This window comes from Mus pahari, chromosome 12, assembly GCF_900095145.1.
Source record: "Mus pahari chromosome 12, PAHARI_EIJ_v1.1, whole genome shotgun sequence".
Taxonomy (NCBI): domain Eukaryota; kingdom Metazoa; phylum Chordata; class Mammalia; order Rodentia; family Muridae; genus Mus; species Mus pahari.
This window is the reverse complement of record NC_034601.1, coordinates 33,544,014-33,571,881: the sequence shown is the minus strand read 5'-3', so window position 1 is coordinate 33,571,881 and position 27,868 is coordinate 33,544,014. Positions and strand designations below refer to the sequence as shown.

The window sequence follows — 27,868 nt, the reverse complement described above, 5'->3', positions numbered from 1 at the left end:
AAGCCATGGAAGATCAGGCAAAGTGACAGCAAAGCCTAGAACACCAGGTGAGATCCCTCAAAAGTACCACAAGAGCAGCTCAGCAGACACACCAGTTTAGAAGGGCCTCCTCCCAGTAGGCGAAAAGAGCACCGGACCCAAGACTCTGCTGTAGTCACCCCAGTATTATTAGCCAGGGAAGGCAAGTCCATCCGTCTGTTGGATCTGCTTTTCTAAAGCAATAATTATGGCCAGGAGAGGAACTAAAGATAACAAAAAAGACTAGAAAGGAAACAGACACACCAAAGACACTGGTCAAGTGATATGCAAGCATGTTCCTAAGTAAATGTTACTCCAGAGCCAGACAAACAAGTCAATCTTTTACTGAAGGGGCAACCTCTCATGGATAATATTCAAATATACTAACACATGAAAGATAACATCATCTTGTTTATGGATACATTTAATATCCCTTACCCTTCCCAACTTTCAAAACATAAAGTATACAAAATATAAAATATCTTAAATATTTATAAAAATCGCAAGAAAAAATAGATCGTATGAAAATATTTTTATCTGAGTTCTCCCTCCTGTTGAGAGGCGGCTTAGTTGGCCTTGAGTTCGTAGCTGTTGAGGGGGTAGGAGTATGCCCTGCCTAGGACTATTCTGTCCCGGAGGAGCTTAAATAAAACATAGTAGTTGCAGAAAAGGATGAGGGCCATAGAGAGCGTGTGATTCCACTTCTCTGACCGCAGCAAGGAATACAGCTGGTAGAAGACAACGCTGCCTTCAATGAGGATAAGCAGGTTTAGCACTCGTAACGGGCGGTGAAACAGGAACTGTGAGGAAGTTAAAAGTCAGATGTTATTTTGGGGAGAAAGTAAAGTTATTTAATTCATTTTCCTAAAACAATTGCATAATTATAAGTGCACAAACCCAATACCAAGTAAATCTGCATATTCAGTGGCAAACTATCCTTGCTATGACATCTAGAATCTTTCTCCTTTTGCTCACAAACAAAATAAATTTTATTGCAAAGCCTCTAAAATGCAAAAAATTATTATGTACAATAAGATTTTTCTAACATGGTATCATAGATGTTATTTTATCTAAGACATTCCAAAGTATATTTATCTAAGACCAGAATAGTAAAAGAACCTCATGGAAATATTTTAGATTTTGTAATACCAACCAAAGAATTAAAGCTGCAATTTAGTAGTAACAGAACTACTTTAAAATGAATATTTAAAAACATTATATATTGCCGGGCAGTGGTGGTACATGCCTTTAATACCAGCACTTGAGAGGCAGAGGCAGGCGGATTTCTGGGTTCGAGGCTGGCCTGGTCTACAGAGAGAGTTCCAGGACAGCCAGTGCTACACAGAGAAAAACCAATAAATAAATAAATAAATAAATAAATAAATAAATAAATAAATAAATAAATAAATGAATAAATAAATAAATAAATAAAACTGTATGATATATGCATTATATATTTTTTAAGTATTATAAAAATATTTTAAAGTATATATTGTTATTTATAAAATATTTATAAACTATAACATAATTAAAAACTATTCTTAGCTTAGGACTTAATATAAGACATAAAAAACATTAGACAAGGCCGGGCGTGGTGGCGCACACCTTTAATCCCAGCACTCAGGAGGTAGAGGCAGGTGGATTTCTGAGTTCGAGGCCAGCCTGGTCTACAAAGTGAGTTCTAGGACAGCCAGGGCTACACAGAGAAACCCTGTCTCAAAAAACAAAAAAAAAAAAAAATCCCACGAGGTGCCAGGTGGGATGCTACACACCTTTAATCCCAGCACTCAGGAGGTAGAGGCAGGTGGATTTCTGAGTTCGAGGCCAGCCTGGTCTACAAAGTGAGTTCTAGGACAGCCAGGGCTACACAGAGAAACCCTGTCTCAAAAAAAAAAAAATAGACAAGTTTGGGAAAGCATCAATACAACAGCTTCTTTAATTTTGTTTTGCAAAGGGGTCTTGCTCTGTTCCCTAGCTAGCTGGTGCTGACAGTCACTTTGGCTTAGTGTTCTGAGTGTAGGAGTTATAGGTCTTATTTTATATTGCAGCTACCTCACCAAGCTACAACGGTGTCATAATTCCTCCTTAAACTATTTACCAACTTTGATTACTGACTGAAATTCTCTACCCCATAATTCTGCTGAGTCCTTTTTCCTTTCCATAGATGAGAAAATCAGGCAGACAAAGACATGGGAAAGAGGAAGAATGGGGAAGGAGCAGGCATTTGACCCAGACTAAAAAAGGCCTTGTTTTCATCATCTTTTGCTTTAAGGGCCAAATCCTAGCTTATTAATAAAAAGGTACTTTGACTATAGAAACACGGACTACAACATAACAAGTAACCATACAGTCCTAAATTCGGATGAAGACAGGTATGGTACACAGTTACTAATGGATGCAATTTCTGTCTCAGGAGCTTCAATGTGAGACTGACACTAACCTGCCAGGGCTACTCTCAAAGACAGAGTGTCTAGAGCAATCCTCAGGGGACAAAAACTTTAACCTGAACTTTATTAAGATATTCAGCACCGGGAGTGGTGGCGCACGCCTTTAGTCCCAGCACTCAGGAGGCAGAGGCAGGAGGATTTCTGAGTTCGAAGCCAGCATGTTCTACAAAGTGTGTACCAGGACAGCCAGGGCTACACAGAGAAACCCTGTCTCGAAAAAACAAACAAACAAAAAAAAGATATTCAGCAACACCATGCATAAAAATTGGCTCAGAACAAAGATTAAGAAAGCTATTTCTGATTCTATAGCAAAGTGTAGTTAACTGTACTAGCAACCCAGAAACTGAGCAAGTCATAAGGAAGGTTTTAAAGTCTAACAGCTACTGCTAATAGGCAGGCTTTATTTATTAAGTTAAATTTATCAGGATTTTTAAAAACCTGCAGAGTCTCACTCTCGGAGATAAAAAGGCTGACCTGGAAACTCTTGATCCTCTTGCCTCTACCTTCCCCAGTGCTAGGATTACTGATCTGAGTCAGGTTTTAAATTCAATGTTCTCACTTCACAAAATGTTCTAAATTCATGGGCTCCTCCAGGGATTCTGATTCAGAAAGGGACCCAATCACCATTACAGATAGGCCAGATAATGTATATACACAGTAGCACCGGGGCCTTTGAGAAGTAGTGATTTACCTATGCAAAACCAACAATTAATTCATCTTTCTTATATGAATTTGGCTTGGTTTTTTTTTTTTTCCAGCTATCCAACACGAACAAGAAAACTGTAATAGCTTAAAGGGATAGCACCAGCCAAAATAATTAATTCACAATACCCTAGAGACTCCACTGGCTGAATTAAATGCCTATGGAGAAATGAAATGCTATGGCACTGTGACATCTTAAGGCAATCCCGTGAGTAGAGGAAAAGCCACTGTCTCCTTTTCAAGACCCTTACCCCCTTCCCATGTTCTTCCCCCTAGCAAAGTATCTCCAGACATCTTGCCCTTCATGCAGGTCAAAGGGCTCTCAGTAACCAGAAAAATCCACATAAGTGGGAGGGACAGGAAAAACAGATATAATTTTCTTAAATCTCCACTTTATTGTAGAATTCAAAGATAATGCATTCCACCCCCAGTATTTTGACTAAAATGTACTTACTCTCTGCATATACCTTTTCCCTACCCACATGGGCCAGCCAGCTGCCCTTGCTTTACAAGTCAGATCCTTCAGACCCTCAGGGCCTCAGTTTAACTAGAACACAACTCAAGGCCTAAGTCAAATGGGGCAGAAGCTGGGCTTCATGCCTGCTGCTTTTCCTCTTTTAAATTTTAACTTTATTTCTTTCAAACTCAGGTTAAACACTTAAACAAGCCATTATTCCTACATTAAATAGTACTTTAATGCACAGATCTTGTTTGCTTGTTTTTGAACAAGGTTGCTATAGCAGAGACTTCCTTGAGCTCTGAATCCTCCTGCCATCACCTCCCAAGTATTAGGATGCCAGTCACATGACACCATTCGAGGCCCAGACACAACATATGTGAAGGTCTCTTCTAAACCGAACTGTTAACAAATTAAGCTGTCGGGTGAAAAAGGAAGTCATATAATTGCCTACTTCTTTTAAGCAATAGTATATGAACCTCAAGCTGCCTCTCCAAAGACATTTCTCAAGATCAAAGGCCAATGTCATAGTCATAGCAATAATTATTAACTCCCTACTGTGCATCACATACCGTGCTAGGTGCTTACATATATACAGAGTGGCCTCCTAACGCTTCCATAATTATGCTTGAAAATAAGTAAATGGTACTTGCATAAAATCGGGCATGGGATACATCTGAAGGCACTGCTACGTTGTAAGGTCCCATGGCTCTATATAAACATCTGCTGTGCCGCACCAACACCCCTTGAGGCCATATTGTGTTTTCTGACCAACTATGGGAAAAAGAAAAGCACTGTTAGAACACCGAGAATTAGGGAAGACAGTGTTCTGAAAGACCAGCTATAATTCCATGAAGATCAGATTAAGCATTCGAGGCTTCATCTGCCTGAAATCTAGACACACATTCCACAGCCAAAGCCTTAGAAGTTAGAAGGAATTTGTTATGATGACTTCACTGCTATACAGTATACAGCAACTACTGAGTGACTGGTTAGCTCAGGGTTGAAGGATATAGAGGCTTGGAAGAATGGGCAGGCCAGAAAACCAAGTATTAAAAGGGTGACTTGTCAACTGGATCCCAAGGGAGCAGTAAGAGTACACAAACAGGAAGCGAAAGCAAATGACAGCAAAAGCAGAGGAGAAATGAACAGCACTGCCAACTAGGAGACATGTGCTGTATAATGGCACCCGAGAGAGGATCACTCTGCTGGGTCACAGATGTGAGAAGCTATACAGAACACAGACACACACAGGTACTAACACACAGGCTGTCCTCTTTACCGCTTTCTTGGTTTATTTCTATAGAGATTTCTCTAAGGAAAAGAAATTAGGGAAGAAAAGGTTTCTTTCTTTCTAGCATCAATGTAATGGCATTGCGGAAGGATGGAAAGCTTCAAATTAAACTTTTTTTTCCATTTAAATCTAAGTTAATTCATCACTTCCTGATTTTGGAAAGGTTAGTTTCCTAGGATAAGAACTGGGACAGCAGTTTAGATATGTTAAAAATAAAAATGATTCTAGTGCCCTGAAGCTCTCCCAGTTTAGAACACGTTCCACCGGCCTTGGTCACACTTACCAGCGTTAAGGTGATGACACACCTCATGGCCACGTGCCACCAGTAGCCTGAAGATGGACAGTACTAGGACTGTGGGTTGTACTTTCAATTGTTATTGAAATCTGTCCTTTGCCCACATTCAGGTTTCTTTTCAGCCTGGCCCAATCTCTTTCAGTTCCTGGGCTTGAAGGCCTGTGCTAATCTGTATCAGACATCAAGGCAGATAATTGAAGGGAGAACTCTGAGGGGGGAGAGGGGAGGGAAAGTCACCTCAATCTGTCCCATTTAATGAGGGGGAAACTGGTGGATGAAATTGTGAAATAATTATAAAAGAGAGGAAGGTGAAGAGGGTCCATATTTGAAGATGTTCCAAAACTGAGGGACAGTTCTGATAGGAGGCTCAGACTGACAGAATGAAAGCATTTGGAAGCTAGGCATTTTGAATCCCAGAGGCCATACAAAGAAATTAGTAAGGGTACACAATAAAAGCCAGGATAGTTTGCATTTAAGAATAGGAGAAAGAAAAAAACAGTTCAAAGACTAGGAAGAAAACAAAAGAATTATAGGCAAGAAAAATGACTATACCAGATCTGAATATTAAAAAGGACTAAAGCAAATCCAGCTGGGTGGGACGATGAGGTAGCAACTGTTCAGTTGTGGCAATGAAGATTCGAAGGCAAACCTTAAGTCTTACAAAATAGTTTAAAATATATATGTACATACATGTGTACACACACACACACACACACACACATACATGGGTAAAACCAAAGTGAACGCCATAGTATAATGGCCTCTAGCGTAACTGGGCAGCTGAAACATGGACCCACTGGAGGAGCTGGTGATGGTGGTGGAAATGAGTTAATGCCCTGCATTGGTTTTAGTACTATGATAACAAGCAACCACATAAACAGAAACTAAGAATGAGAATGGCACACAGTATATAGACATGACCAGCATCGTGAAGAGATGTGTTACATGATTTACCCTTTACCCTACTCACATGTGCTGTGGAGCATTGCTGTAGAACCCATGTTCCAACTTCTGCCACTTGCCCAGGTGAGCAGCTGATTTGTGTAGCAAGTCACAGTATTTGGATGGTAGCAGTTGCGTGGTGAGCATGACAAAAGCATTGATCCACACCATAATGAGGTGCTCACACGACCAGCGCATGTCGTAATACTGGGTACTCTGGAAGAGATCAGACGAGAAACGATCCATGCACTGGCGGTGAACAGAGGCAGGGAAGGGTGTGTGGACATACGCCCTGCAGACAAATGCCACACTGAGTCAACATGCACTGATGGTCCTGCTGTCCGTGCAGAGTCTTCCAAAATCAACCTGACCTGGCTGTATGAGTTAGGGCTGGGAGGGAGAGCAATTGTGTTTAAGTGCTTCCTTCCTAGAAGACCTGCGTGCTTCTGAAGTCCAGCTGCAGAAGTGCTTCTGAATGGGTGAAAGGGGGGGACACTAAAATGGCCCAATGTGACATCCAGACCACTTATCTCTTCTATTGAAATAAATTAAGTTTAGTTGGATGGTTAGGTTAAATTCAAGGAAGCTTTTGAAAACCTGTTAATAACCACAGCAGTCTAAATTTTATTGAAATTTTGGTTCTCTTAAGCTGCTACGTAATCATTCTATGTTAAGTTCAATCTTTACTTTTCCCAGAAACTTAAAAAAACATTATTGGGGTGGGGGGATAAAAAAGGAAGGAAGAAAGGAGGGGCTACCATGGGTGCATCACATATATGGAAATACCTCTCCGCCAACCAGGAGCGGTATTAGTGCACTCCAGATGCAGCCGAACTCCACCATCCAGGCTGCCAAAGGGGAGACAGAGAAAAGGGGAATTAAACAAGAAATACCCAGTTTATGTAATTGACACAAATCCAGGGACCACAGAGCAGGATACCTGCTTACCTTCACAAAACACAGCGGGAGAAATGCAACGTAGTAGGCACTGAAGAGGGAGTTGAAGAGAACTTCCTTGATTCTGTGGTTGAAATCTGCTTTCAGACATTCTACTTCATTGCGAATGAGATCAGGAGATAGGGGGCAGCTGTGGGTGGGGATGGGCGTGGCATTATTAAACTGTTCTTTTAGAGACTCCAGCAATAAGGAGAGGAAATCTTTGGATCTGGCCAAATTGCCCACATTTGAAGCCGCCTCCTCTACTGCCTGGTGCTGAACCACATAGTCTGTGAGAAGGAGATGGGCTCTGCTATCTTGGTGGAAACAGTAGAGAGGAACATAAACACCAAACCTGTAACACAAAGTGAATATGAAAATGAGACCAATCTCCACCTCAGCATATCATGTGACTACATACAGCACGCTCTACCCAAGGCTATGTAACCCCAAGGGGCTTTGTTTTCTACAAAAGCAGTATATACACACTGCAGAATAGTATATTACATAAAAGTCCCAATGACAACATACAAATATGTACAAACAATCATCTTTATTAAGCGCAGTTTTCCAGAATGCAAATTTTATACACTACCAGTGGTCGTGGAATTGCCAGGTTCTAGGCCTCTTGTTCAAAGAATTGAAATAAAGGTTCACAGACACCCAAGGGCCACCGTTGAGGCTTCTCTCTGAGGTTCAGAAGGATGACCTCAGTTAACTAAGAAAGGCAATGAGAGCATGGGGCTCTTTTGGTTGAGATTAGGTTATATAATAATTCTGCTGTGCATGTTGCTTCCTGTAATGCACATGACTTTAATTACATACTCTAAACTATGCGTAAGATGATAAATAGTGCCGGGTGTGGTGGCGCACGCCTTTAATCCCAGCACTTGGGAGGCAGAGGCAGGTGGATTTCTGAGTTCGAGGCCAGTCTGGTCTACAGAGTGAGTTCCAGGACAACCAGGGCTACACAGAGAAACCCTGTCTCGAAAACAAAACAAAACAAAACAAACAAACAAAAAAGATGATAAATAGTAGATTTTTTCCCCCAAAATTCAAGATAGTTTGACTGACTGCTAATCCACCCCAAACCAATTCAGGCCAGACCAGTCTTCCATTCTTTGTTGGGAATATATCTGAAAATAAACTGTCTAAATCTGATTGCTGCTGGAGGGAGAAGAAACCAATTCTACTCACTCTTCAGGGAGGGATGTCTATGTAGCCAGCTGCTTGCAGGTGTAGGCTAGGGTTGCTAGGTGAATGGTTCAGAGAGGGCTGTGTGCATAGCACATGCAGGTGAAGAAGCAAGCTGGACTGTCAAGAACATTCCTGGGTGGAAGAATTCCCTAACAAAACCAGGAGAGACCTGATCCTACTAAATGAGTCTAAATGATCCTACTAAATGAGCCTACTAATGAGCCTGCCTCACTTCCTAGATTTTACTTGTGTGTTTGAGAGATTTGTTATTTGAGGATGTGCAGGATGTGCTTCCTGGATTACCTTCCCTCTTTACCAATTTAAACTCTATAATACAATTTAAGTCTGCTTAACTCACTGATGTGCCCTTGGTGCCTGAGATAACAGATGAAACAAAGTAGTTGCTCAATAAATACTTGATAAATCAACGGAAAAGTTCTAGAAGTACAATAAATTTCTACATACAATACTTGGCTAAATAACTGAATTTTTAGAGCATTTTGACAGTTTCTCTTTTGATCCTAGGGCTAAACTCAGCCCTTATACATCTACCCATACTCACAGTGAGCTGTGCACACCTCAGCTATAAGCACCTTAGACTCATTCTAACTACCCTCCAGTCTTCATTAGGTAACTGCACAATATAAACTAGATATTCGGGAAAAAAATGGTCACTTCATGATACAAAAAATACCAGTAAAAAACATGTAATTTCTTGTATTTTAATAACAAAACTAACAATGACACTTGCTCTTAATTTTCTATGAAGTGTAAAAAATGAACTATTTACTAGTTGAGAGAATGGCTTGTGGATCCACTATGAATATGAAAATGTATGTGTATGCCCTTGAGAGAGTGGGATTTGGGTGGGATAAAAAGGCACAAGCTTCTGGTAGAAAAATCACTTGAGTACTTGAAACAATCCGTTACACTGCCAAGAGTCTGAGGCTAACCTTGGCTACATGGTACATTCCAGATTACAGTAAGATCCTGTCTCAAACAAAAACAAAAACAAATTTAAAACCTCTCTATACAAAACTGTGTTGCTGAAACTTGGGGGGCAGGGGGCGCTTAAATCTCAGCACTTGGGAGACAGAGCCAAGTGGAGGCTAGTCTGGTCTACAGAGTTCCAGGATAGCCAGGACTACGAGAAACCCTGTCTTTTACACAGAACAACAACAAATCTGCTGAAACACAAGCTGACATCTAGAAGTGACTGTGAGAGGCTCAGTGGATAGCAGAGTATGACAGGGACCCCACTTCCTTGGCCTCACACACTTGCTATGACTGTGGTGAGTGACACACCCCCATCCTCATGCTGAGCTCAGCAATGAGCCTTTTCTATTTGGGACAATTAAGATGTCAGCCTACACAATACAGTCAGAAAGCTAAAATGAACTTGTACGAAGACACTTTATTCTGACAAATTCATGTGAATATAACCAGGCTAGCCTGCTAGAGGATGAGACAGGGGGAACAGGTTACATGTATGTTCTAGAAGCCAGTTAATCCCAAATTTGTGTCTGAACCCAAGCAGTTAAATCAGGAGAGTCTCCTGATTGCCAGGCAACCTCAACACACATGCAATAAATGTGGGTTGAGCAGGACAGCATGTGGTGTGAACAGCTAACTGTAGGGCAAGACAAGAAGGAGCAGAAGAGAGAACATTAGACCATAGAAGGCTGTATATACTAAAAGAAAGGATTCATTAAACTTTTGTTTATTTGTTTGTTTTTTGAGACAGTGTTTCTTTGTGTAATTGCCCTGGCTGTCCTAGAACTTGCTTTGTAAACTAAAGTGGGTTCAAACTCAGAGATCCTGCCTTTGCCTCCCAAATCTCAAGATTAAACGCACATGCCACCATGCCCAGCCACTAAAGCATTTCTAAAGAATGTATTACACATATATATGTATTTGCCTGTGTGTATGTAAGTTCATCACAGTGCCCATGGAAGGGGTTCAGATTGCCTGAAACTGGAATCATAGATGATTGTGAACTACCAGGTAGGTTCTAGGAACTGAAACAGGGTCCTCTTAATCACTGAGCCATCTCTCCAGGTCTTCAAGGAAGGATTTTAAAGAAGAGAACAACAACACAATTAAATTTTCGAATTACGGTCTCAAACTATATAGACCGGGATGACCCTTTAACTGATCCTCCTTCTTCCACCTTTCAAATGCTGGAATTAAAGGCATTACCACCACACCCAGCTAAAGTTCCCATTTGGAAAATCATTCCAGCTATCTACAACAAAAATAGAATGAAGAAAAGATGATAAATCAGGCAAAGACATGGTTAGACTTGGCCTCAGATGTTAGACTTGGACTAACTAAGCTACTAAAAACTGAAAGGAGAAAATGGGGGAGGATTTTTAAAAAAAGTATAATACTCAATAAAAGGTAGATTATATATAGCCGGTCGTGGTGGCACACGCCTTTGATCCCAGCACTCGGGAGGCAGAGGCAGGNGGATTTTTGAGTTCGAGGCCAGCCTGGTCTACAAAGTAAGTGAGTTCCAGGACAGCCAGGGCTACACAGAGAAACCCTGTCTTGAAAAAAACAAAAACAAAACAAAAACAAAAAGGTAGATTATACAAATTTCAAAACATACAAACATGTATATTTAAATCTAAGATTTGTTTAATGACATGTTTATTACTACTTTGTGGCTTTTTTTGGTGGGCAGTAGGGTATGAAGGAAGCAATGTCTCATCACGTAGCCCTGGCTCGTCTTGAACTCAGAGACAGGCCCACCAGCACTTGCCAAGCTCTGAGATTAATAGCTGTGAGCTACATGCAATAAGCTTCCCTATTTACTTAAAGACTCTGCAGCCAGCCACCTCGATGGCCAAGTCCCTCTTAGAGACCTTTACCAGACGAACAGAGCTAACTGAAATGTTCTCTAGGATAGGAGGATTGTCATGAATGCTTTCCCCAGAATGCTCCTGGTTTATTTATACCTTCTTCCCCAACTACCTAACTTTAGAAAACAAATTATTCCATAGTGGGCATATCTACTGGCATTCCAATGTTCCAAACTCTTACTCTGTATATGAAGAACCTCATTTCCCCCTCCATTGTATCATCTGCATAACTCAAATAACTTCAGAAGAAAAAAAAAAAATAACTTCAGAAGACTTGTTAATACAATGTGAAACTGAAATACTCACGGATAGCCAAGGAACAGGAGATTGAGGACTGAATGGCTTCGGAAAAGATTGACCAGGGTCCAGCAGAGCACCCATCCACACAGAGTAAGGAGCACCAAGCGGGCCAGGATCAGAGCTGTGTAGTGAACCATAGATGCTGCACCTGCTTTAGTAGCCTGAGTGTGGAAACACCGAAAGAAACATTTTATCCATTTAGACACTTCTACTCAAAAGCAATGTGCAATAGTAAGAGCTTAGATTTGGTGAAAACTAAACTGTGCCTTAAAAAAATAAAAAATGGGGGCTGGTGAGATGGCTCAGCGGGTAAGAGCACCCGATTGCTCTCCGGAGTTCAAATCCCAGCAACCACATGGTGGCTCATAACCATCCATAACAAGATCTGATGCCTTCTTCTGGAGTGTCTGAAGATAACTACAGTGTACTTACATATAATAAATAAATAAATCTTAAAAAAAATAAAATAAAAAAAATAAAAAGTGTGTCCAATCCACACCTACCAACCTAACAGTTGAGAATTCAGACATCTCCAGACACTGTTGTTTCCTTCTTTCCCTCCATACTCTCATGCAGACCTCCTGTAAGCTTGTTTTCACCTGGTCTTCTTAAATGTTAGCCCAAGAACCAACCTATCAGCAGAGGGCCACCAGGCTGCTTACTAAACATAGCAATCCCTAACAACTTTCTAGTCCAGAAATAGGCAACAGGATTCTGAACCAAGGAATCTGTATTTCAACAACCTCGCAAATGACTGTTTTTTATGTACAGTAAGATAAAAGGGTGCTAAGTCTGGTGGCAAGGCCTGTAACCATAGCTACATAGGAGGCTAAGGCAGGACGGTCACAAGTTTAAAAGCTGCCTGAGCTACAGAACGAGTTTAAAGCCAGCTTGGCCACCTTAGATGAGGATTAATATTCAACAGCCAGTATCATAAAAAAGAAGGAAAAGAAGATGGAGAGGCACTGCCTACTCTCTTCTCTCCTACCAGCCAGCAAGAGCCTCAGTATCTCTCTTTTAAATTGTCTTCTGAACCTTTTGCTGGATGAATATTTAATAAATTACTAAAGTTGCATAAATAATCACATTTTTGATAAAGTTCACTTTTAAACTTCTGCACACATGGAAATAATGAATTTTCACATTTAATTCTTTCTATCACAGCTGCTCAAATATGTCTCTTTAATCCCAAACACTTAAATCTAACAACATACATTAAGTAAACATCTTTGGCAAAAGTTGAAGCTTCAAATGTCATGTTTTTCTAAAATGAAGTAGAAAAGACATCATGAGTAACGTGCAGGGAAATCAGCAGGCTCCGCTCACATCTAAGTAGCAGTTTTCCTGTTGTTATTTTTTTCACTTTCATATTTTCTGTTGCAGATAGGGCCTTATTATATATATATATATATATATATATATATATATATATATATATATATATATATCCCAAGCTGATCTCAAACGCCTAATACTCATGTCTTAGCCTCCTCTGTGGTACCAACTCAAAGCAGTAGTCTTAGGACCCAAAAAAGGAATAAAAATGATCTGCAGTCACCTGTACACACGAGAAGAGTGTTTCAAGTCCCTCCTTTACAGCCATGCCTTAGTTTACAGACCATAGCACTTAGCATATATAAGTACCACACACACTAATGGTCAGTAAAACATTTCAGTAGAGTGGATGGAAAAAAATAAGGGAGAAGAAGATGTAAAGTGTACACATGTAAGTGTGTGTGTGTGTGTGTGTGTGTGTATTTATATATATACACACACACACAAGATTACATATATCACATGACTTCATCCCAGTTACTTAGAAAATGGAGGCAGAACTGCTTGAGGCCTGGAGATTGAGGTCAGTCTGAGCAATATAGCAGACCTCATCTCAAAAGAAGAAAGCATTAAACTGACTTGAAAACTCCTCTAGTGACATCATAACTATCAGAATGTCACAGTTCCTAGTATGTTTCTGATGCTGGCTTCAACATACTATACTTCCAGTTGTATAAAAGTACAGTATAGTTACAGAGAACAGTGTTTGATAAAAACTCTTAGAACTAACCAGATTATCATACTTTATCATTATCTTAATGTTACTCTTATAAGTTTATTATTGTAGAACAGTACATAGTACAATTCTGGCAGTATCACCTCTTGACTACAAGAGACCATGTGAGGCGACTGACAGCTATCACTCAGTTTATGTAAATACTCTATGCAGTGTTCACACAATGAGAAAATCTAGCAATGCGTTTCTCAGACCTTTGCTAATCACATACATGATAGCATCTGTACTGTACATATGCTTACACACGTATTATCAGTACACACAGTATATGCAATTAAAAATGAAGAGCAACATTAAGTGAATACCATGCCTCTACTTAAGCCTCAAACTGTGGGAAAGGATCAAGATAGTCTAAGCTATAGCAGGAAAATTGGCTTCATTTCACACCTGAATACACACTCCACACCAATGGACCTCATGTGTCAAATCCTGGGGAGGTTATGTAAGCCAATGGAGTTAGTCCACAGACTCCCATCTTCAACTTAAAATCAGAAACTTAAAAGGCAATCTGGTACCATGGCACATACTTATACTCCCAACAATGAGGAACTGGGAAAGGAAAATCACAAGTTGAAGCCAGCCTGGGCTACAAAGGGACACTCTTTCAAAAACTAAAATAAAAGACTGCTCACTAATCTGAGCACTGGGGAGGCAGAGGCAGGTGATTTCTGAGTTCAAGGTCAGCCTGGTCTACAGAGTTGAGTTCCAGGACAGCCAGGGCTACACAGAGAAACCCTGTCTCGAAAAACCTAAAGACTGCTTCTAAGCACTGGCACTAAAATAGCATTTATAATGCTCAGTGATTTTGCCTTATTCCAGAACCTAAACTCTCAAGCACTGTGACATAAATGACAGAGCCTATGCAAAGTCTGGAACCAAGGCAATCAAGACAAAACAGCCAGTCAAGAAATGCAAAGATTGGGCTAGTGAGATGGCTCAGCGGGTAAGAGCACCCGACTGCTCTTCCCAAGGTCCTGAGTTCAAATCCCAGCAACCACATGGTGGCTCACGACCATCTGTAACAAGATCTAACTCCCTCTTGAGTGTCTGAAGACAGCTACAGTGTACTTACATATAATTAATAAATAAAGCTTTAAAAAAAAAAAAAAAGAAATGCAAAGATTAAACTTAATTACCAGGAGCACATGTAACAACAGAGTCTGACCAAGGGAAGGCTTCCTCTAGGCACACTTAGGGCCAGGTAAACAGACCTGTGATCCCATAGACTGACTGCAAAGCCAAGGTCTTCCTACACACAGAATGAGTTCAAGGTCAGCCTGGGCAATTTAGTGAGCCCCTGTCTCAAAATAGGAAGTAACAATTCGGCTGTTGCTATAGTTTAGTGGGTGATCTCTGGCTCTCTTGCCTAGCATATGTGGAAGTTCTATGTCTAATCCGCAGTACCCTGCCTGCACCCCTTTAAAGTGGTATTTATATTTAAGTTGAAATCCAAGGATAAATAAGCTCTGGCCAAGGAAAGGGTCATAAGCTAGGTTGAGTGAAAAATATACAGATGTTCTCAAACACATGAATACATAAACACACACACATACACACCAAACTTTTATGTCCATATAAAGATTAGAAGAAACTGTACAAAAAATTGATTCTTCATAATGGGACTGTAATTTTTAACTTTCTGCTTTGTTTTTTTAGTTTTCTCCAATGAAATACCCTATTTTCCTGCTTAGAGCAATGTTTAAAGAGATCTGGTTCCAACTGGTGAAAGCTGAGTTTCTGTTTAGTCTTGTGGAGCAAACAAAGCAGCAGTCTGGCCTGGAGGTGAAGCAAGCAGAGTCTACCAGGGAGAGCTAGTCCCTGCTACCCAGGGAGAGCTAGTCCCTGCTACCCAGGGAGAGCTAGTCCCTGCTACCCAGGGAGAGCTAGTCCCTGCTANCCCAGGGAGAGCTAGTCCCTGCTACCCAGGGAGAGCTAGTCCCTGCTTCCCAGGGAGAGCTAGTCCCTGCTACCCAGGGAGAGCTAGTCCCCGCTGAGCAGTATTGAGCTTTCTGAGTTAATTACCTCCAGCCTGTCCTTAAAAATGACTGGTCTTTCTCAGGTAGGGATCCTTTCTGTGGCATAAGAAAACAAAAGAAGGCAGACATATTTTAATGGAAGACAGAAAAGATGTTTTATGATGAGCTTTATCCATCTAATTTAGATATTTTAGGAATTATGATACAGCTCTAATTTTTAATTTCTGAATAGGTATCAGCCACAGTGCTCAAATACAAAAGGTAAATAAAATACAATGTTTGTGGTGAAGCGCCAGTATTGTCCCCAGCCAGCAACAGATGCCTGGCATTAGTCTGTGTCTCTTCCCAGAGACAATTTATTCCCATTAGCAAACAGATTCTTCCTTCTCCTTGTCTTCTTTTAAAAAACACTGTCATAAAGCCAGACGCGATGGTACAAGCTTGTAAACTCAGAACTCAAGAGACTGAGACAGGTAGACTGCCATGAGTTCAAGGCAAACCTGGGCTACACAATTAAGCACCAGGCCAGCATGGTTACAAATCAAGACCTTTTTGTCTAACTAACCAAATAATAAACAACAAACCTACTCTTTTTGAATAGCCCTGTGCTTCTGCACTTACTTGAAGGTCAACATGTAAACACCCTGTCAGCTTTCAACAGCTGCACACTGTGGACACTGCAATTACTCTATACTCCCTTCCTAGACGGTAAAGTATAGATTTCAGTCTTAGATTAAAAATCTGGGGGGCTGGTGAGATGGCTCAGTAGGTAAGCGCACCCGACTGCTCTTCCAAAGGTCCTGAGTTCAAATCCCAGCAACCACATGGTGGCTCACAACCATCTGTTACAAGATCTGACGCCCTCTTCTGGAGTGACTGAAGACAGCTACAGTGTACTTAAATATAATTAAAAAAAAAAAAAAAAAAATCTGTTTAAACTCAGCATCCTTTTTTCAGTAAGAATTGCAGGCTGTTTGAAAACTGTTAATGCTTTTTTCTAACATGGTACAAAAGCTGCTTGATTGTTATTAATTATATCATGAATAAAAGCATTAATTGCTTCAAGTTTTAGTCTCTAGTGAAATCCCAGTCACTAAGGGTTTACACAAAGTCAGGATAGAACCAGTTGACATGCATAAGTATTTTTCTAAAAAAACCAAGATCTCATGTAGCCTAGGCTGACCCTAAACTCACTGTGTATCGAAGAATAGCCTCCTTCCAGATCTTGCCTTCCTCTGCCTCCTGAGTACTGGGATCACAGGCCTGCACTACCACATCCAACTTAACAAGTCCCATTTCTAACTGAAGGACTAAAACAAACAAATAAAAATGTCTCGTTTAAAACAAAAGAACCAAACACTATTGAACTGTTCTAAACAAATCTCTTTCTGCAATTTTCCAAACTAAGCACCCAGCACGGAACATAAAGGGGGGGGTCTAGGCGAGGCCTGTAACCTCGGCTACTTAGGAAACCGAAAAAGTTCAAGTTTCCCTGGTCCACAGAATTGGCTCAAGGCCAGTCTAACTAACTTAATGGTAAGTAAAATGAGGGCTTAAGAATACTTCTAGGTGGTACATACCCTGATTTAAAAAAGAAAAAGGCAACTATTTTTATTTTGCTTATTTTTAAGTATGTAGTCCAGGCTAGCCTTGAATTCACCACATACCAAGGCTACTCTTAAAGCCCTGCCTTCACCTCCCAAGTGTTGGTACTTCAGGCATGTGTCAACAGATCAAGTTCTATCTATATTCATCTCCTGAAACAAACTCGGTGAAAGGTTCCCCACTGTTGAAAAAAAGCAATCTTACTACCACATCTTTGCAGTTAAGTTCAACCATTATGTTCACAAAAATCCAGTTCTTCAGTTAGAACTCATACATACAGATGCTTATGTCTGCTCTAAAGGAAAACTCTGGGGCTGGAGAGATGGCTTGGCAGTTAAGAGCTTGCAGCTCTTCCAAAGGAGCCAAATGTGGTCCCCAGCATCCATGTTAGGTTGCTCACAGTCACTTATATCTCCAGCTCTACGAGATCTGTTCCCTCTTCTGACCACCATGGACACTAGCACACACGTGCCATACACTCACACAAACACATACACATAAATAAAAAAAAAAAAAAATCGTAATAAAGGGAAAAGCTGGGGGCTAGAGACGGCTCAAAAAATGGGAGTACTGACTGCTCTTCCAGAGGATCCAGGTTCAATGTCCAGCAACCACATGGCAGCTTACAACTGTCTGTAATTCCTAGATCTGATATCCTCAGACACATATATGCAGGCAAAACACCAATGCACATAAAATAATAAATAAATAAATAAATAAATAAATAAATAAAAGAGAAAGATAGCTCTTAGTTATCTATGATTATAGCAAATATTCATTTAGAATTCCATACTGAAATATAACTTTCCAAGGTTAAGAATCATCAGTGAGTTTGGCTAAGGTACCATTTTTTGTTTTGGTCATTTGTTTTCATGTTAAATACAGTAGAATTTGTGAAACCACATTCTCTTGCCTCACCAAGTTTATACGTATATGAAAGATGATACCAATGGCCACCTCTATCAACAACATCAATCTTTTTTTTTATTTGTTTTTTTGTTCTTTTGGAGACAGTTTCTCTGTGTAGCCCTGGCTGTCCTGGAACTCACTTTGTAGACCAGGCCTGCCTCTGCCTCCCGAGTGCTGGGATCAAAGGCGTGCGCCACCACGCCCGGCAACAACATCAATCTTTTAAAAAATCATTTACTATTGCAACTCTTTCCTCTGTCCACTAAAGCTTAGGTTTTTAATTTTCAGATTTAACCCTGTCTTTTCAAAACTGGAAGTTCTAATAAACTCAAATTGTTTCTTGTTAGGACATTTCACAAGTAGTATATAAACCATTTCAAGTGAATGTTATCTGAAAATGAATATTTCAGATTCAACTACATATGTACAAGTAACTCATCAACTAAAACACATCTGTTTTTAACAAGAACTTTAAAATTAAAGATTGCACACAAAAAAACAATATAAGTTAAAAAATAAGCTCAGATCCTACAATCCTACAAATTACATTTCTAATAATTCTCTTAAAAATACTTCACATTTAGACTTTAAACAGTTAGGAAAACTTTTTTCTTAAGTACTAGTACAACTCCCATAGAAGCAACTAATTTATAACACTATTACAATTATATTTGGTCACTTCACATTGAGTCTGATCCCATTCTTGTGACTATGCCCAGCTACAGGTGACAGAAGAGTGAATGAGCCAGTATACCTCGGAAATGAGGGCCCATACAAGCCTCCTCGCAAGCATCACTGTGATGAATGCTGCCAGGTAATAATCAATGAGATGAAAATTCTACAAGAGAAACAAAGAAGTGCATCAGAGAGAAGCGCCAGTGCACCCGGGTCCCCGCTGTAACAGAGCCTGCCTGTCCCAGAGGTCGTCTGAGACTGCTACACAACACAGGATTCAGATAACCTCGAGACTGCTACTTCTCTTTTCATGACAAACTGCTATATATTCCCAAACACTTAAAAAATTATCTAAAATACTTTTGAAACTGCTTTATTGAAAAGAAAAGGGCTGGGTATGGAGATGATGCATGCCTGGTCTACACAGCAAGACACTATCTCAAAAACAAAAAAGTAATAATCTAGAGTTATGAGACTAATTCATCTAAATGCCACTTTATAATGTGTCCAATTAAACAGGCCATCTGGCATTCAGTTTTTAAGAGTTACTACTGCTCAGCCCCTTACTACATTAATCTGAGATCTACGATAAACCCTCCTACTTGGTATCTCCATTCTGCTCACTCAGTCTTTCTAACGTGATTTAGAATGTCTGGAGAGCTGCCTCCAGGAGAGGCTGTCTATGGTTTCCTGACTCTGTACGTGTTACCGTGGCAAGAAGGAGGATGAGAGCTTCAGGAACAGCATCCTGGGATATAGTTTAATTCCGAAGGTCAAAATGTCTGCAAGTTTCTACATTTGCTTCCAAAAGGAACATTTGAATTTCTCAATTAATTAATTCAATAAATATGTACTTAACACTCAAAACATGGCAGGTACCCTTCCCGACACCAAGGAAGTGCTGAGGAAGACAGCAAACGCTCCTACTTTCCTGGCTCTTACTCTCTGCTGCTGTTTAAGATGGAAACAGAATGGTACAGTTCAGTAGATCCTGTTCTACCTCCATGCTGGGCACTGACTACCAGATATGGTTTCTTTCTGAGCTTCCTTTCCAAGAACTGCTTCTGGGCACAGATAGATTAAGTATATGGTCTACACTCAGTAAGTTCATAATCCTAGCAGGGAGAAAAAGAACTGTAAAAAAAATTTTTTGGACACCAATTAATTACAATTCTTATATTAAAATAAGTCTCATAGCATGTTCAATACAGAAAGATAAGTCTTAACAGTTAATCCCAATAACAACCAAATGAAATAAATTCTTAAAAACTTTAAAAACCTTATCCCCTTCCCATATCTACCCATCTAGAAGGTTCTCAAATATTTTGTAGCCAATTCATATAAATGAACAGAACAGTGGCTTCTGCCTAGTTGACATGCATGTCAAGTCTTCTGACTAGAATCATGGACATTTATAGACAACATTTATGGAAAACTTTCTCTGCTCCATGATTATCACTACCTTTCTACATAATGGAAAAGAAAAATAAAAGAAGATTTGAAGGATTTCTTTTTACAATTTTTAATTACATGTACACATGTCTGTGTGTGGGTGTGCGCACATGTGTCCATGAAGAACAGAATAGGGTGCTCTCTGAACCTGGAGTTTACAGGCGGTTGTGAGTGAAGACATGACAGGTGTAGGTGCAGAACCCTAGCCCTCTGAAGGACAGGAAGCACTAGAACTACCAAGCTATCTCTCCAGTCCATAATATTTACTCTGCACTCAAGAGCTAGTTCCCAGTTCAATCTCACTTCTGTAACAATTCAATTTTATTCAGATAAACAATATATGCACTTAAAGAACATTCTAGCCTTCTAGTTAGGACTCTATATATGAAAATGATGGATGCATGGCTCATAAGACATGTTCCTTTAAAAACCAGGGCTGTAGCTCAGTTGACAAAACAGTTGCTGCTTGGGCTGGTGAGATGACTCAGTGGGTAACAGCACCCGACTGCTCTTCCGAAGGTCCGGAATTCAAATCCCAGCAACCACATGGTGGCTCATAACCATCCGTAACAAGATCTGATGTCTGAAGACAGCTACAGTGTACTGACTTATAATAAATAAATAAATAAATAAATAAATAAATAAATGAATGAATGAATGAATGAATGAATGAATGAATGAATGAATAAAACAGTTCCTGCTCTCAGGAGACAGGAAGAGGAGGACTGGAAATTTACTGTCACCCTTAGAACATGAGTCTGAGGACTACCTGGAATATGTCAAGTCCTGTCTCAAAAAACACCCTTTTGCCGGGAGGTGGTGGTGCACGCCTTTAAACCCAGCACTTGGGAGGCAGAGGCAGGTGGATTTCTGCGTTCGAGGCCAGCCTGGTCTACATAGTGAGTTCCAGGACAGCCAGGGCTATACAGAGAAACCCTGTCTCGAAAAAAAACATAAAAAACAAAAAAAGAAAACAAAAAAAACCCCACCTTTTTAATGCTTTCCTATCCATTTCTAGATCACAACATTTAACTACATTTACCTTAAAAGTCACATATTAAAATGGCAGCTTCCAGCCAAATAAGTTCCTTAAAGAATTGCATCAGACAGTCAGTTGTTATGAACATTACATAATTTGGGGGTTTGCTTCAAAAATTATTATCCAAATTCAGCTTTTAAAGGTAAAGTTGATGCTGGAGATATAGCTTAGTGCTCAAGTATGTGTCTAGCATGCATAAGGTCCTAAGTTTGATTCCCATTACCACTGAAAAGGCTACTGGAATTTAATCATAGTGGCATCATGCAATAATTTAACATGATGTAGACAAAGCCAAAAAAGCACAAACTTTATGAGATGTTATTAAGCATTTCCTGAATTCTAATTTCTATTATTTCCTTTGATAATATTTATATTTTAACAATTTTAGGAAGTTTTATTTCTGAAAACAATCTGATGTTTGGTAGCAAGACACTTTATTAGAGGACTTATTTCTAGATAGCTGGTAGCACTATGGAGGCAGAAGAAAATTAGCAGTTCAAGGTCATCCTTGGCTACATACTGAGTTCAAGATCAGCCTGGGCTATGTGAAACACTGTCTGCAGCTGCTTTCTTGACTGTTGACAACAAACTTAAAGGCACCTGAAGACTTACCAGTGAAGTACAAGATGCAGGATGGTTGTATGGATACCACCACACCGTCTTATAGATGTTGATATACTGAATGAACAGAACAATCAGCAGGTAGATGAAGAAAAGAAATTCAAAGAACAGGCTCCCATCTACTGGTAAGTCAGGGATTTGGCAATGACGAACAGGACCTGGGGTAATTAAGGCTGTGGTGGGTGGGACTGGAAGGCCAATAGCATTACCATTCCTGAAAAAGAAATTACAGTTACTCAGTGATAGCCTTTGGTGTTACATCACATAAAAAGCCCTATTCCCTCATCTACCTCTACTGCTGGCTTTCCCAGCTCCTTCTCTTCCCTACACATTGTACAGTGATTTAAGATGAAGCTGTGTCTTACTACTGTCTCCGGGTAAGACAGACTAAAATTTCTCCAGAGCTCACCTTAAATTTAGTTTCATTACACAATCCATGTGACCCACTGCGTAGTCCTGACACTAGTCCACAGCTTATTCTGCTGGCTACCCAAATTAAAAACCATCTAAGCTATAACATATCATCTGCCTCTCCGTATCCAACCACGCTCTAAAGGAATGGACTCCACTTTATAAAATTTTCTTTAGCCTCACTTTCCCTCTCAATGAACCATCTTGGTTCAACCATTTATCAACTTTCACCTAATCACTGCTACAAACCCCAAGTCTACCTCTACTTTGCCTTCAAGGATCTTTCTAAGTGAAATTACTCTTAAAAGCTTTAAATAGCCGGGCGTGATGGCGCACGCCTTTAATCCCAGCACTCAGGAGGCAGAGGCAGGCGGATTTCTGAGTTCGAGGCCAGCCTGGTCTACAAAGTGAGTTCCAGGACAGCCAGGGTTACACAGAGAAACCCTGTCTCGAAAAACGTTTTAAAAAAAAAAAAAAAAAGAATTCTACTCAGGATGCACTTCATTCTAACACCAGCAATTTGTTAAGACATATTCAAGGTACTGACTACCAAGAAAGCTCATTAGAAACTAAAACCCTACCTAGGTTTTCCTTTGTTTCTTTTCTTAAACAGGACTCCTGATGGCCTAGGAATCCTGCACAGATACACCAGGTTAACTTTGAACTCACAGAGCTCTCCATGCCTCTATCTCCAAGCACTGGGATTACAGGTACTCGCTCACCACTGCACTGGGCAACACCAAGATTTTCATTGCAGACTAGCCACAAGAACACTCTCTCAGCTAACACCAGACTCACCAGGGGAAAGCTAGTGTTGAGCTAACTTGACTGGATTTAGAACCAGAGACATACCTACGGACCTATGTAAGTGCTTTCCAGAAAAGTTTGAAAAGAAGGGAAAACTCACTGTGAATGGGACCTGCCACCCACAGCTTAAGATGAAGTGGAGAAGAGGAAGTGGAACTAGTTGCCCAGTTCCCAGATCTCCCAAGAAGTGGAGTCCCAACTGCATGCCTCGCCTCCATGGGCTGTCCCATCTCCCCACACTGAGCAGACCCCAGCAAACCCTTCCTTCCATAAGCTGCTGTGTCATTACAAAGGGAAAAGTGATTTATACAGCTGTCTTCCCAGAGACCTGCCTAGGAGGACTGCATCTAATATGACTCACACTCAATTCTCACCATATGCTCGCATAGAGTTTGTGTATAAAGAAAGACCCACACAGAGACAGGATCTTTGTGGGGCAGCAAGCAGCGCACATGAGATAAACAAGTTGAGAGAGAGAGAGAGAACGAGAGCGCACACACCTACAATCCAGGCACCTGGGAGCTCTCTGCAAGTCCAAGGCCAGACCCGGCTACACAGCAAGCTCCCGCAAGCTGTCCTCAGACTTCCAGAAATGTCATGGCCCTCACAGACCCATTCCCATGCCCAAGTAAATAAATAAGTTTCTCTGTGTGACAGCCCTGGCTGACCTCAAACTCAGAAACCTATCGGCCTCTGCCTCCCAAGAGCTGGGATAAAAGGCGCACACCCCACCACATCCGGCTTGTAAATGCAATTTTTTAAAAGAGAGAAACAAGTCTGTTCTATGGGGGGGGGGTGGGGGGGAGTGGAGGGGATAAATGTAGCCCAGTCTAGCCAAGAGCTCCCATGTAGCCCAGTGACTCTGAACTTAAGCTCCTCCAGTCCCTACCTTGCTAATGCTAGAACTACAGGCACTTGTATGCCTCAATTAAAAATGTCTTTTTCCAAACCAATCTCATGAGGTAAGCATATCATAAAATATCATAGTCACAATGGTTTTTAAACAAATTATTACCTTCCATTTTTAATCTACTGAAAATCACAGTCTTCCATCCCCTCATCTAAAATTGCAAAAATCACATATATTAAAAAAGGAAGAAGGCTGGAGAATGGCAGAACAAACCAAACATGACCCAACCTCAAAAGCCAATAAAAGGCACAAGAAAGAATAGGAAAATATATCAGAACTCCCTCCTCAAAATAAAAATAAAATTTTAAAAGATGCATAGCTAAAGTCAGTCAAAACTATCAACATGCTGGGCAGTGGTGGCGCACGCCTTTAATCCCAGCACTTGGGAGGTGGAGGCAGGCGGATTTCTGAGTTAGAGGCCAGCCTGGTCTACAGAGTTGAGTTCCAGGACAGCCAGAACTATACAGAGAAACCCTGTCTCAAAAAAGCCAAAAAAACCTATCAACTCTGCCAGGCTTGGTGGCACATGCCTTTAACCCCTGTCCTTAGGAGGCGGAGGCAGGCAGACCAAGTTTGAGGCTATCATGGTTTACACAGCTTGTTCCAGGCCAGCCAAACTTTATCTCAAATATTAATAACAACAATAATAATAATAATGACAAGGGCATTTAAAAACACCAACATTTTCAAATGTTTTTCTTTCCTCCCACTACACTGTTTACAGAATCCAAGAGTAAGCAGACCTATCTAGGAATGAAGCTTCCGCCCTTGTCATTCTTCTTTGAGGAAGGTCTAAGTGTGTAGGAAGCTTCCGCCCTAGTCATTCTCCTTTGAGGTAGGTCTAAATGTGGAGCCAAAGCTGCCTTGTGTCCTAGACCCTTGCACCCTAGCCGCCCATGTACTGGGAACACAGATGTGCACCACCAAAGCTGGGCTTTAGTTTGTCTTTAAACTGCAAACTGCTTCCTTTCCTTACCCTTAAAGATATTTTCAGCCGGGCGGTGGTGGCGCACGCCTTTAGTCCCAGCACTTGGGAGGCAGAGGCAGGCAGATTTCTGAGTTCGAGACCAGCCTGGTCTACAAAGTGAGTTCCAGGACAGCCAGGGCTACACAGAGAAACCCTGTCTCGAAAAAAAAAAAAAAAAAAAAGATATTTTCAACATTCTAGTAATTGAAACATTAGAAGTTAGTCTAAATTTTGCAAAACACAGGAAAACCAAGAAGGATGACCATTGTGTGGATACTTCATTCCTCCTTAGAATAAGGAACAAAATACCCATGAAAGGATATAGGTACAGAGACAAAATTTAGAGCTATGATGAAAGGATGGACTATCCAGAGACTACCTCATCCGGGAATACATCCCGTCATCAGCCACCAAACCCAGATACTAATGCACATGCCAGCAAGATTCTGCTGAAGGGACCCTGATATAGTAGCCTCTCGTGAGGCTATGCCAGTGCCTGGCAAACACAGAAGTGGATGCTCACAGTCAGCTATTGGATGGAACACAGGGCCCCCAATGGAGGAGCTGGGGGCTGCAACCCTATAGGTGGAACAACAATATGAACTAACCAGTACCCCCTGAGCTCAAGTCTCTAGCATATGTAGCAGAAGATGGCCTAATCAGCCATCATTGGGAAGAGAGGCCCAGCACAGGGGAAGGCCAGGGCCAAGTAGTGGGAGTGGGTGGGTAGGGGAGCAGGTGCAGGGGTGGGGTATAGCGAACTTTCGGGATAGCATTTGAAATGTAAATAAAGAAAATAATAATAAAAAAGAAAAAGGAAAAAAAATGATGTTAGTCTAACTGAGAGGACCAGAAAACCTCACCAACTACCAGGATCTCCTGGTCACTTTTTCCTTCTAAGCTACCTAGGCAGATCAGGAAGAAGCCCGGGGGCAGCCCTGAAACACAATAAACTAGAGGAATCCAAAACGCCAATTGACAGAGCTGACTCAGCTGATCTGGGTGGCCAGATGGGCAGCCCCTTCTACGCCCAGCTTCAAAGCACTCAGATGGTAAGATGGGTCTTCCTTCCACAGTGGAAGAGGAGCAGTGGTAGGTCAAGCATATATGAGTAACTGTACTCCTCCGCTAGACCCTCCACACAACTCTCAAATATATCAAGAGAGCCTCAAAGACAGGAGTGGTACTGACTCTGGAAACCAAAATCAAGACATGAAAAACCTCTTTTTAGGGGAAGAAACAAGAATATTCAGGCAAAAATATTGACCAAATGCATGACTAGGTAAAAGTATCTCTGTACTGCTGCATGATAAAGCCTACAGAGGCTCGCCCTGCCTAAGACCAGCAAGAATAACTCATCCTAACAACAACACTACCCCTACAACTAGGGAAAAAATACCAGAGGAGCAGGCAGAAAGAGTCTACAGAATACCTGTCGGCAGACAGTGTGCCCCGGGCACGGTAGGAAAAAACACACCTATGACATCTCAAGAGTTATGGCTGCCAGAACATGACCAGCAGAGTGTCAAGAGCAGCCGTCATGCCAACATGGACAGTGGTTCCACAGTCTCAACCACAGGTGACAAGCTAAGGTCATCAATGACGGCTGAGAGATAGAGACTGCTTGCCTCCTGGAACGAACTCCTGCACAGGCTGAGAGGTCAGCTCGAAACACTTACATATATATGAGCAACACTAAACAGCCTCAGAAGGTTGTATATACACACGCACAGATATGTATAAACACGTAACAGTAACTAAAGAGACCATAAGCTGGGGAGGACTTGGGAGCTGGGGTGGGAGTGATGTAGATACAGCGCTCCTGTACAAAGTTCTAAAACCAAAGCTCTGAAAACTGGGCATAGTGGTACATATCCTTGTAATCCCAGCACGGAGGACACAGGTAGATTCCTGGAGCTCAAAAGCTAGCCAACCTAGCTATCTGGTGACTTTCTGGCTACTGAGAGCCTGTGTCTCCAAAACAAAGGTGGCAAGGGAATAACACCTCAGCTTGTCCTCTGGCCTACGCATATATGCACTCATGCATACTCGTGCACACACATGCATGTGCACGTGCATGCGAGCGCACATACACACGTACTCCTGTACACAAACACTCATACACACAAAACTCAAATTCTAGAATCCTATATAACATGGCACAATTCTTAACATTTTTAGGCTACAGTTTACAGTTATTACTAACATCAAACAACCTTTTGCCAGAATAACTTTTTTTTTCAATTTTTATTAGGTATTTACTTCATTTACCTTTTTTTTATTTTTTTCAAGACAGGGTTTCTCTGTGTAGCCCTGGCTGTCCTGGCTGTAGACCAGGCTGGCCTCGAACTCAGAAATCCGCCTGCCTCTGCCTCCCAAGTGCTGAGATTAAAGGTGTGTGCCACCACAGTCCGGCTCATTTACATTTCAAATGCTATCCCCAAAGTCCCCTATACCCTCCCCCCCCAGCTCCCCCCACCCACCCACTCCTACTTCTTGGCCCTGGTGTTCCCCTGTACTGGGGCATATAAAGTTTGCAAGACCAAGGGGCCTCTCTTCCCAATTATGACTGACTAGGGCCACAAGCTCTGGGGGTACTGATTAGTTCATATTGTTGTTCCACCTACAGGACAGAATAACTTTTTTTTTTTTTTTTAAGATTTATTTATTTATTATATGTAAGTACACTGTAGCTGACTTCAGACACTCCAGAAGAGGGCATCAGATCTTGTTACGGATGGATTTGAACTCGGGACCTTTGGAAGAGCAGTCGGGTGCTCTTACCCGCTGAGCCATCTCACCAGCCCAAGAATAACTTTCAATAATAAAATGTGGGGGGCTAAGCTAGGCAATGGTGGTACGTGCCTTTCTGATTTCGAGGCCAGCCTGGTCTACAAAGTGAGTTCCAGGACAGCCAGGGCTACAGGGCTACAGGGCTACACAGAGAAACCCTGTCTCGAAAAACCAAAAAAA

At 41.2% G+C, this 27,868-nt stretch overlaps 1 protein-coding gene across 2 annotated transcripts in view; it reads right to left on the bottom strand.

Moving 5' to 3' along the window:
- Nucleotides 1-346: 346 nt before the first annotated feature.
- Tmem39a (transmembrane protein 39A) overlaps nt 347-27,868 on the bottom strand; it is a 29,924-nt gene continuing 2,402 nt past the window's right edge. For both annotated transcript variants that reach the window (XM_021209168.2, XM_029544696.1), the window contains exons 3-9: nt 21,792-22,014; nt 18,768-18,851; nt 11,459-11,613; nt 7,104-7,446; nt 6,184-6,371; nt 4,278-4,398; nt 347-818 (exon numbers count right to left, since the gene is read on the bottom strand). In XM_021209168.2, coding sequence (XP_021064827.1) covers nt 585-818; nt 4,278-4,398; nt 6,184-6,371; nt 7,104-7,446; nt 11,459-11,613; nt 18,768-18,851; nt 21,792-22,014 — 1,348 coding nt within the window. In that variant the 3' untranslated portion in view covers nt 347-584. The remainder of the gene's footprint in view (nt 819-4,277; nt 4,399-6,183; nt 6,372-7,103; nt 7,447-11,458; nt 11,614-18,767; nt 18,852-21,791; nt 22,015-27,868) is intronic.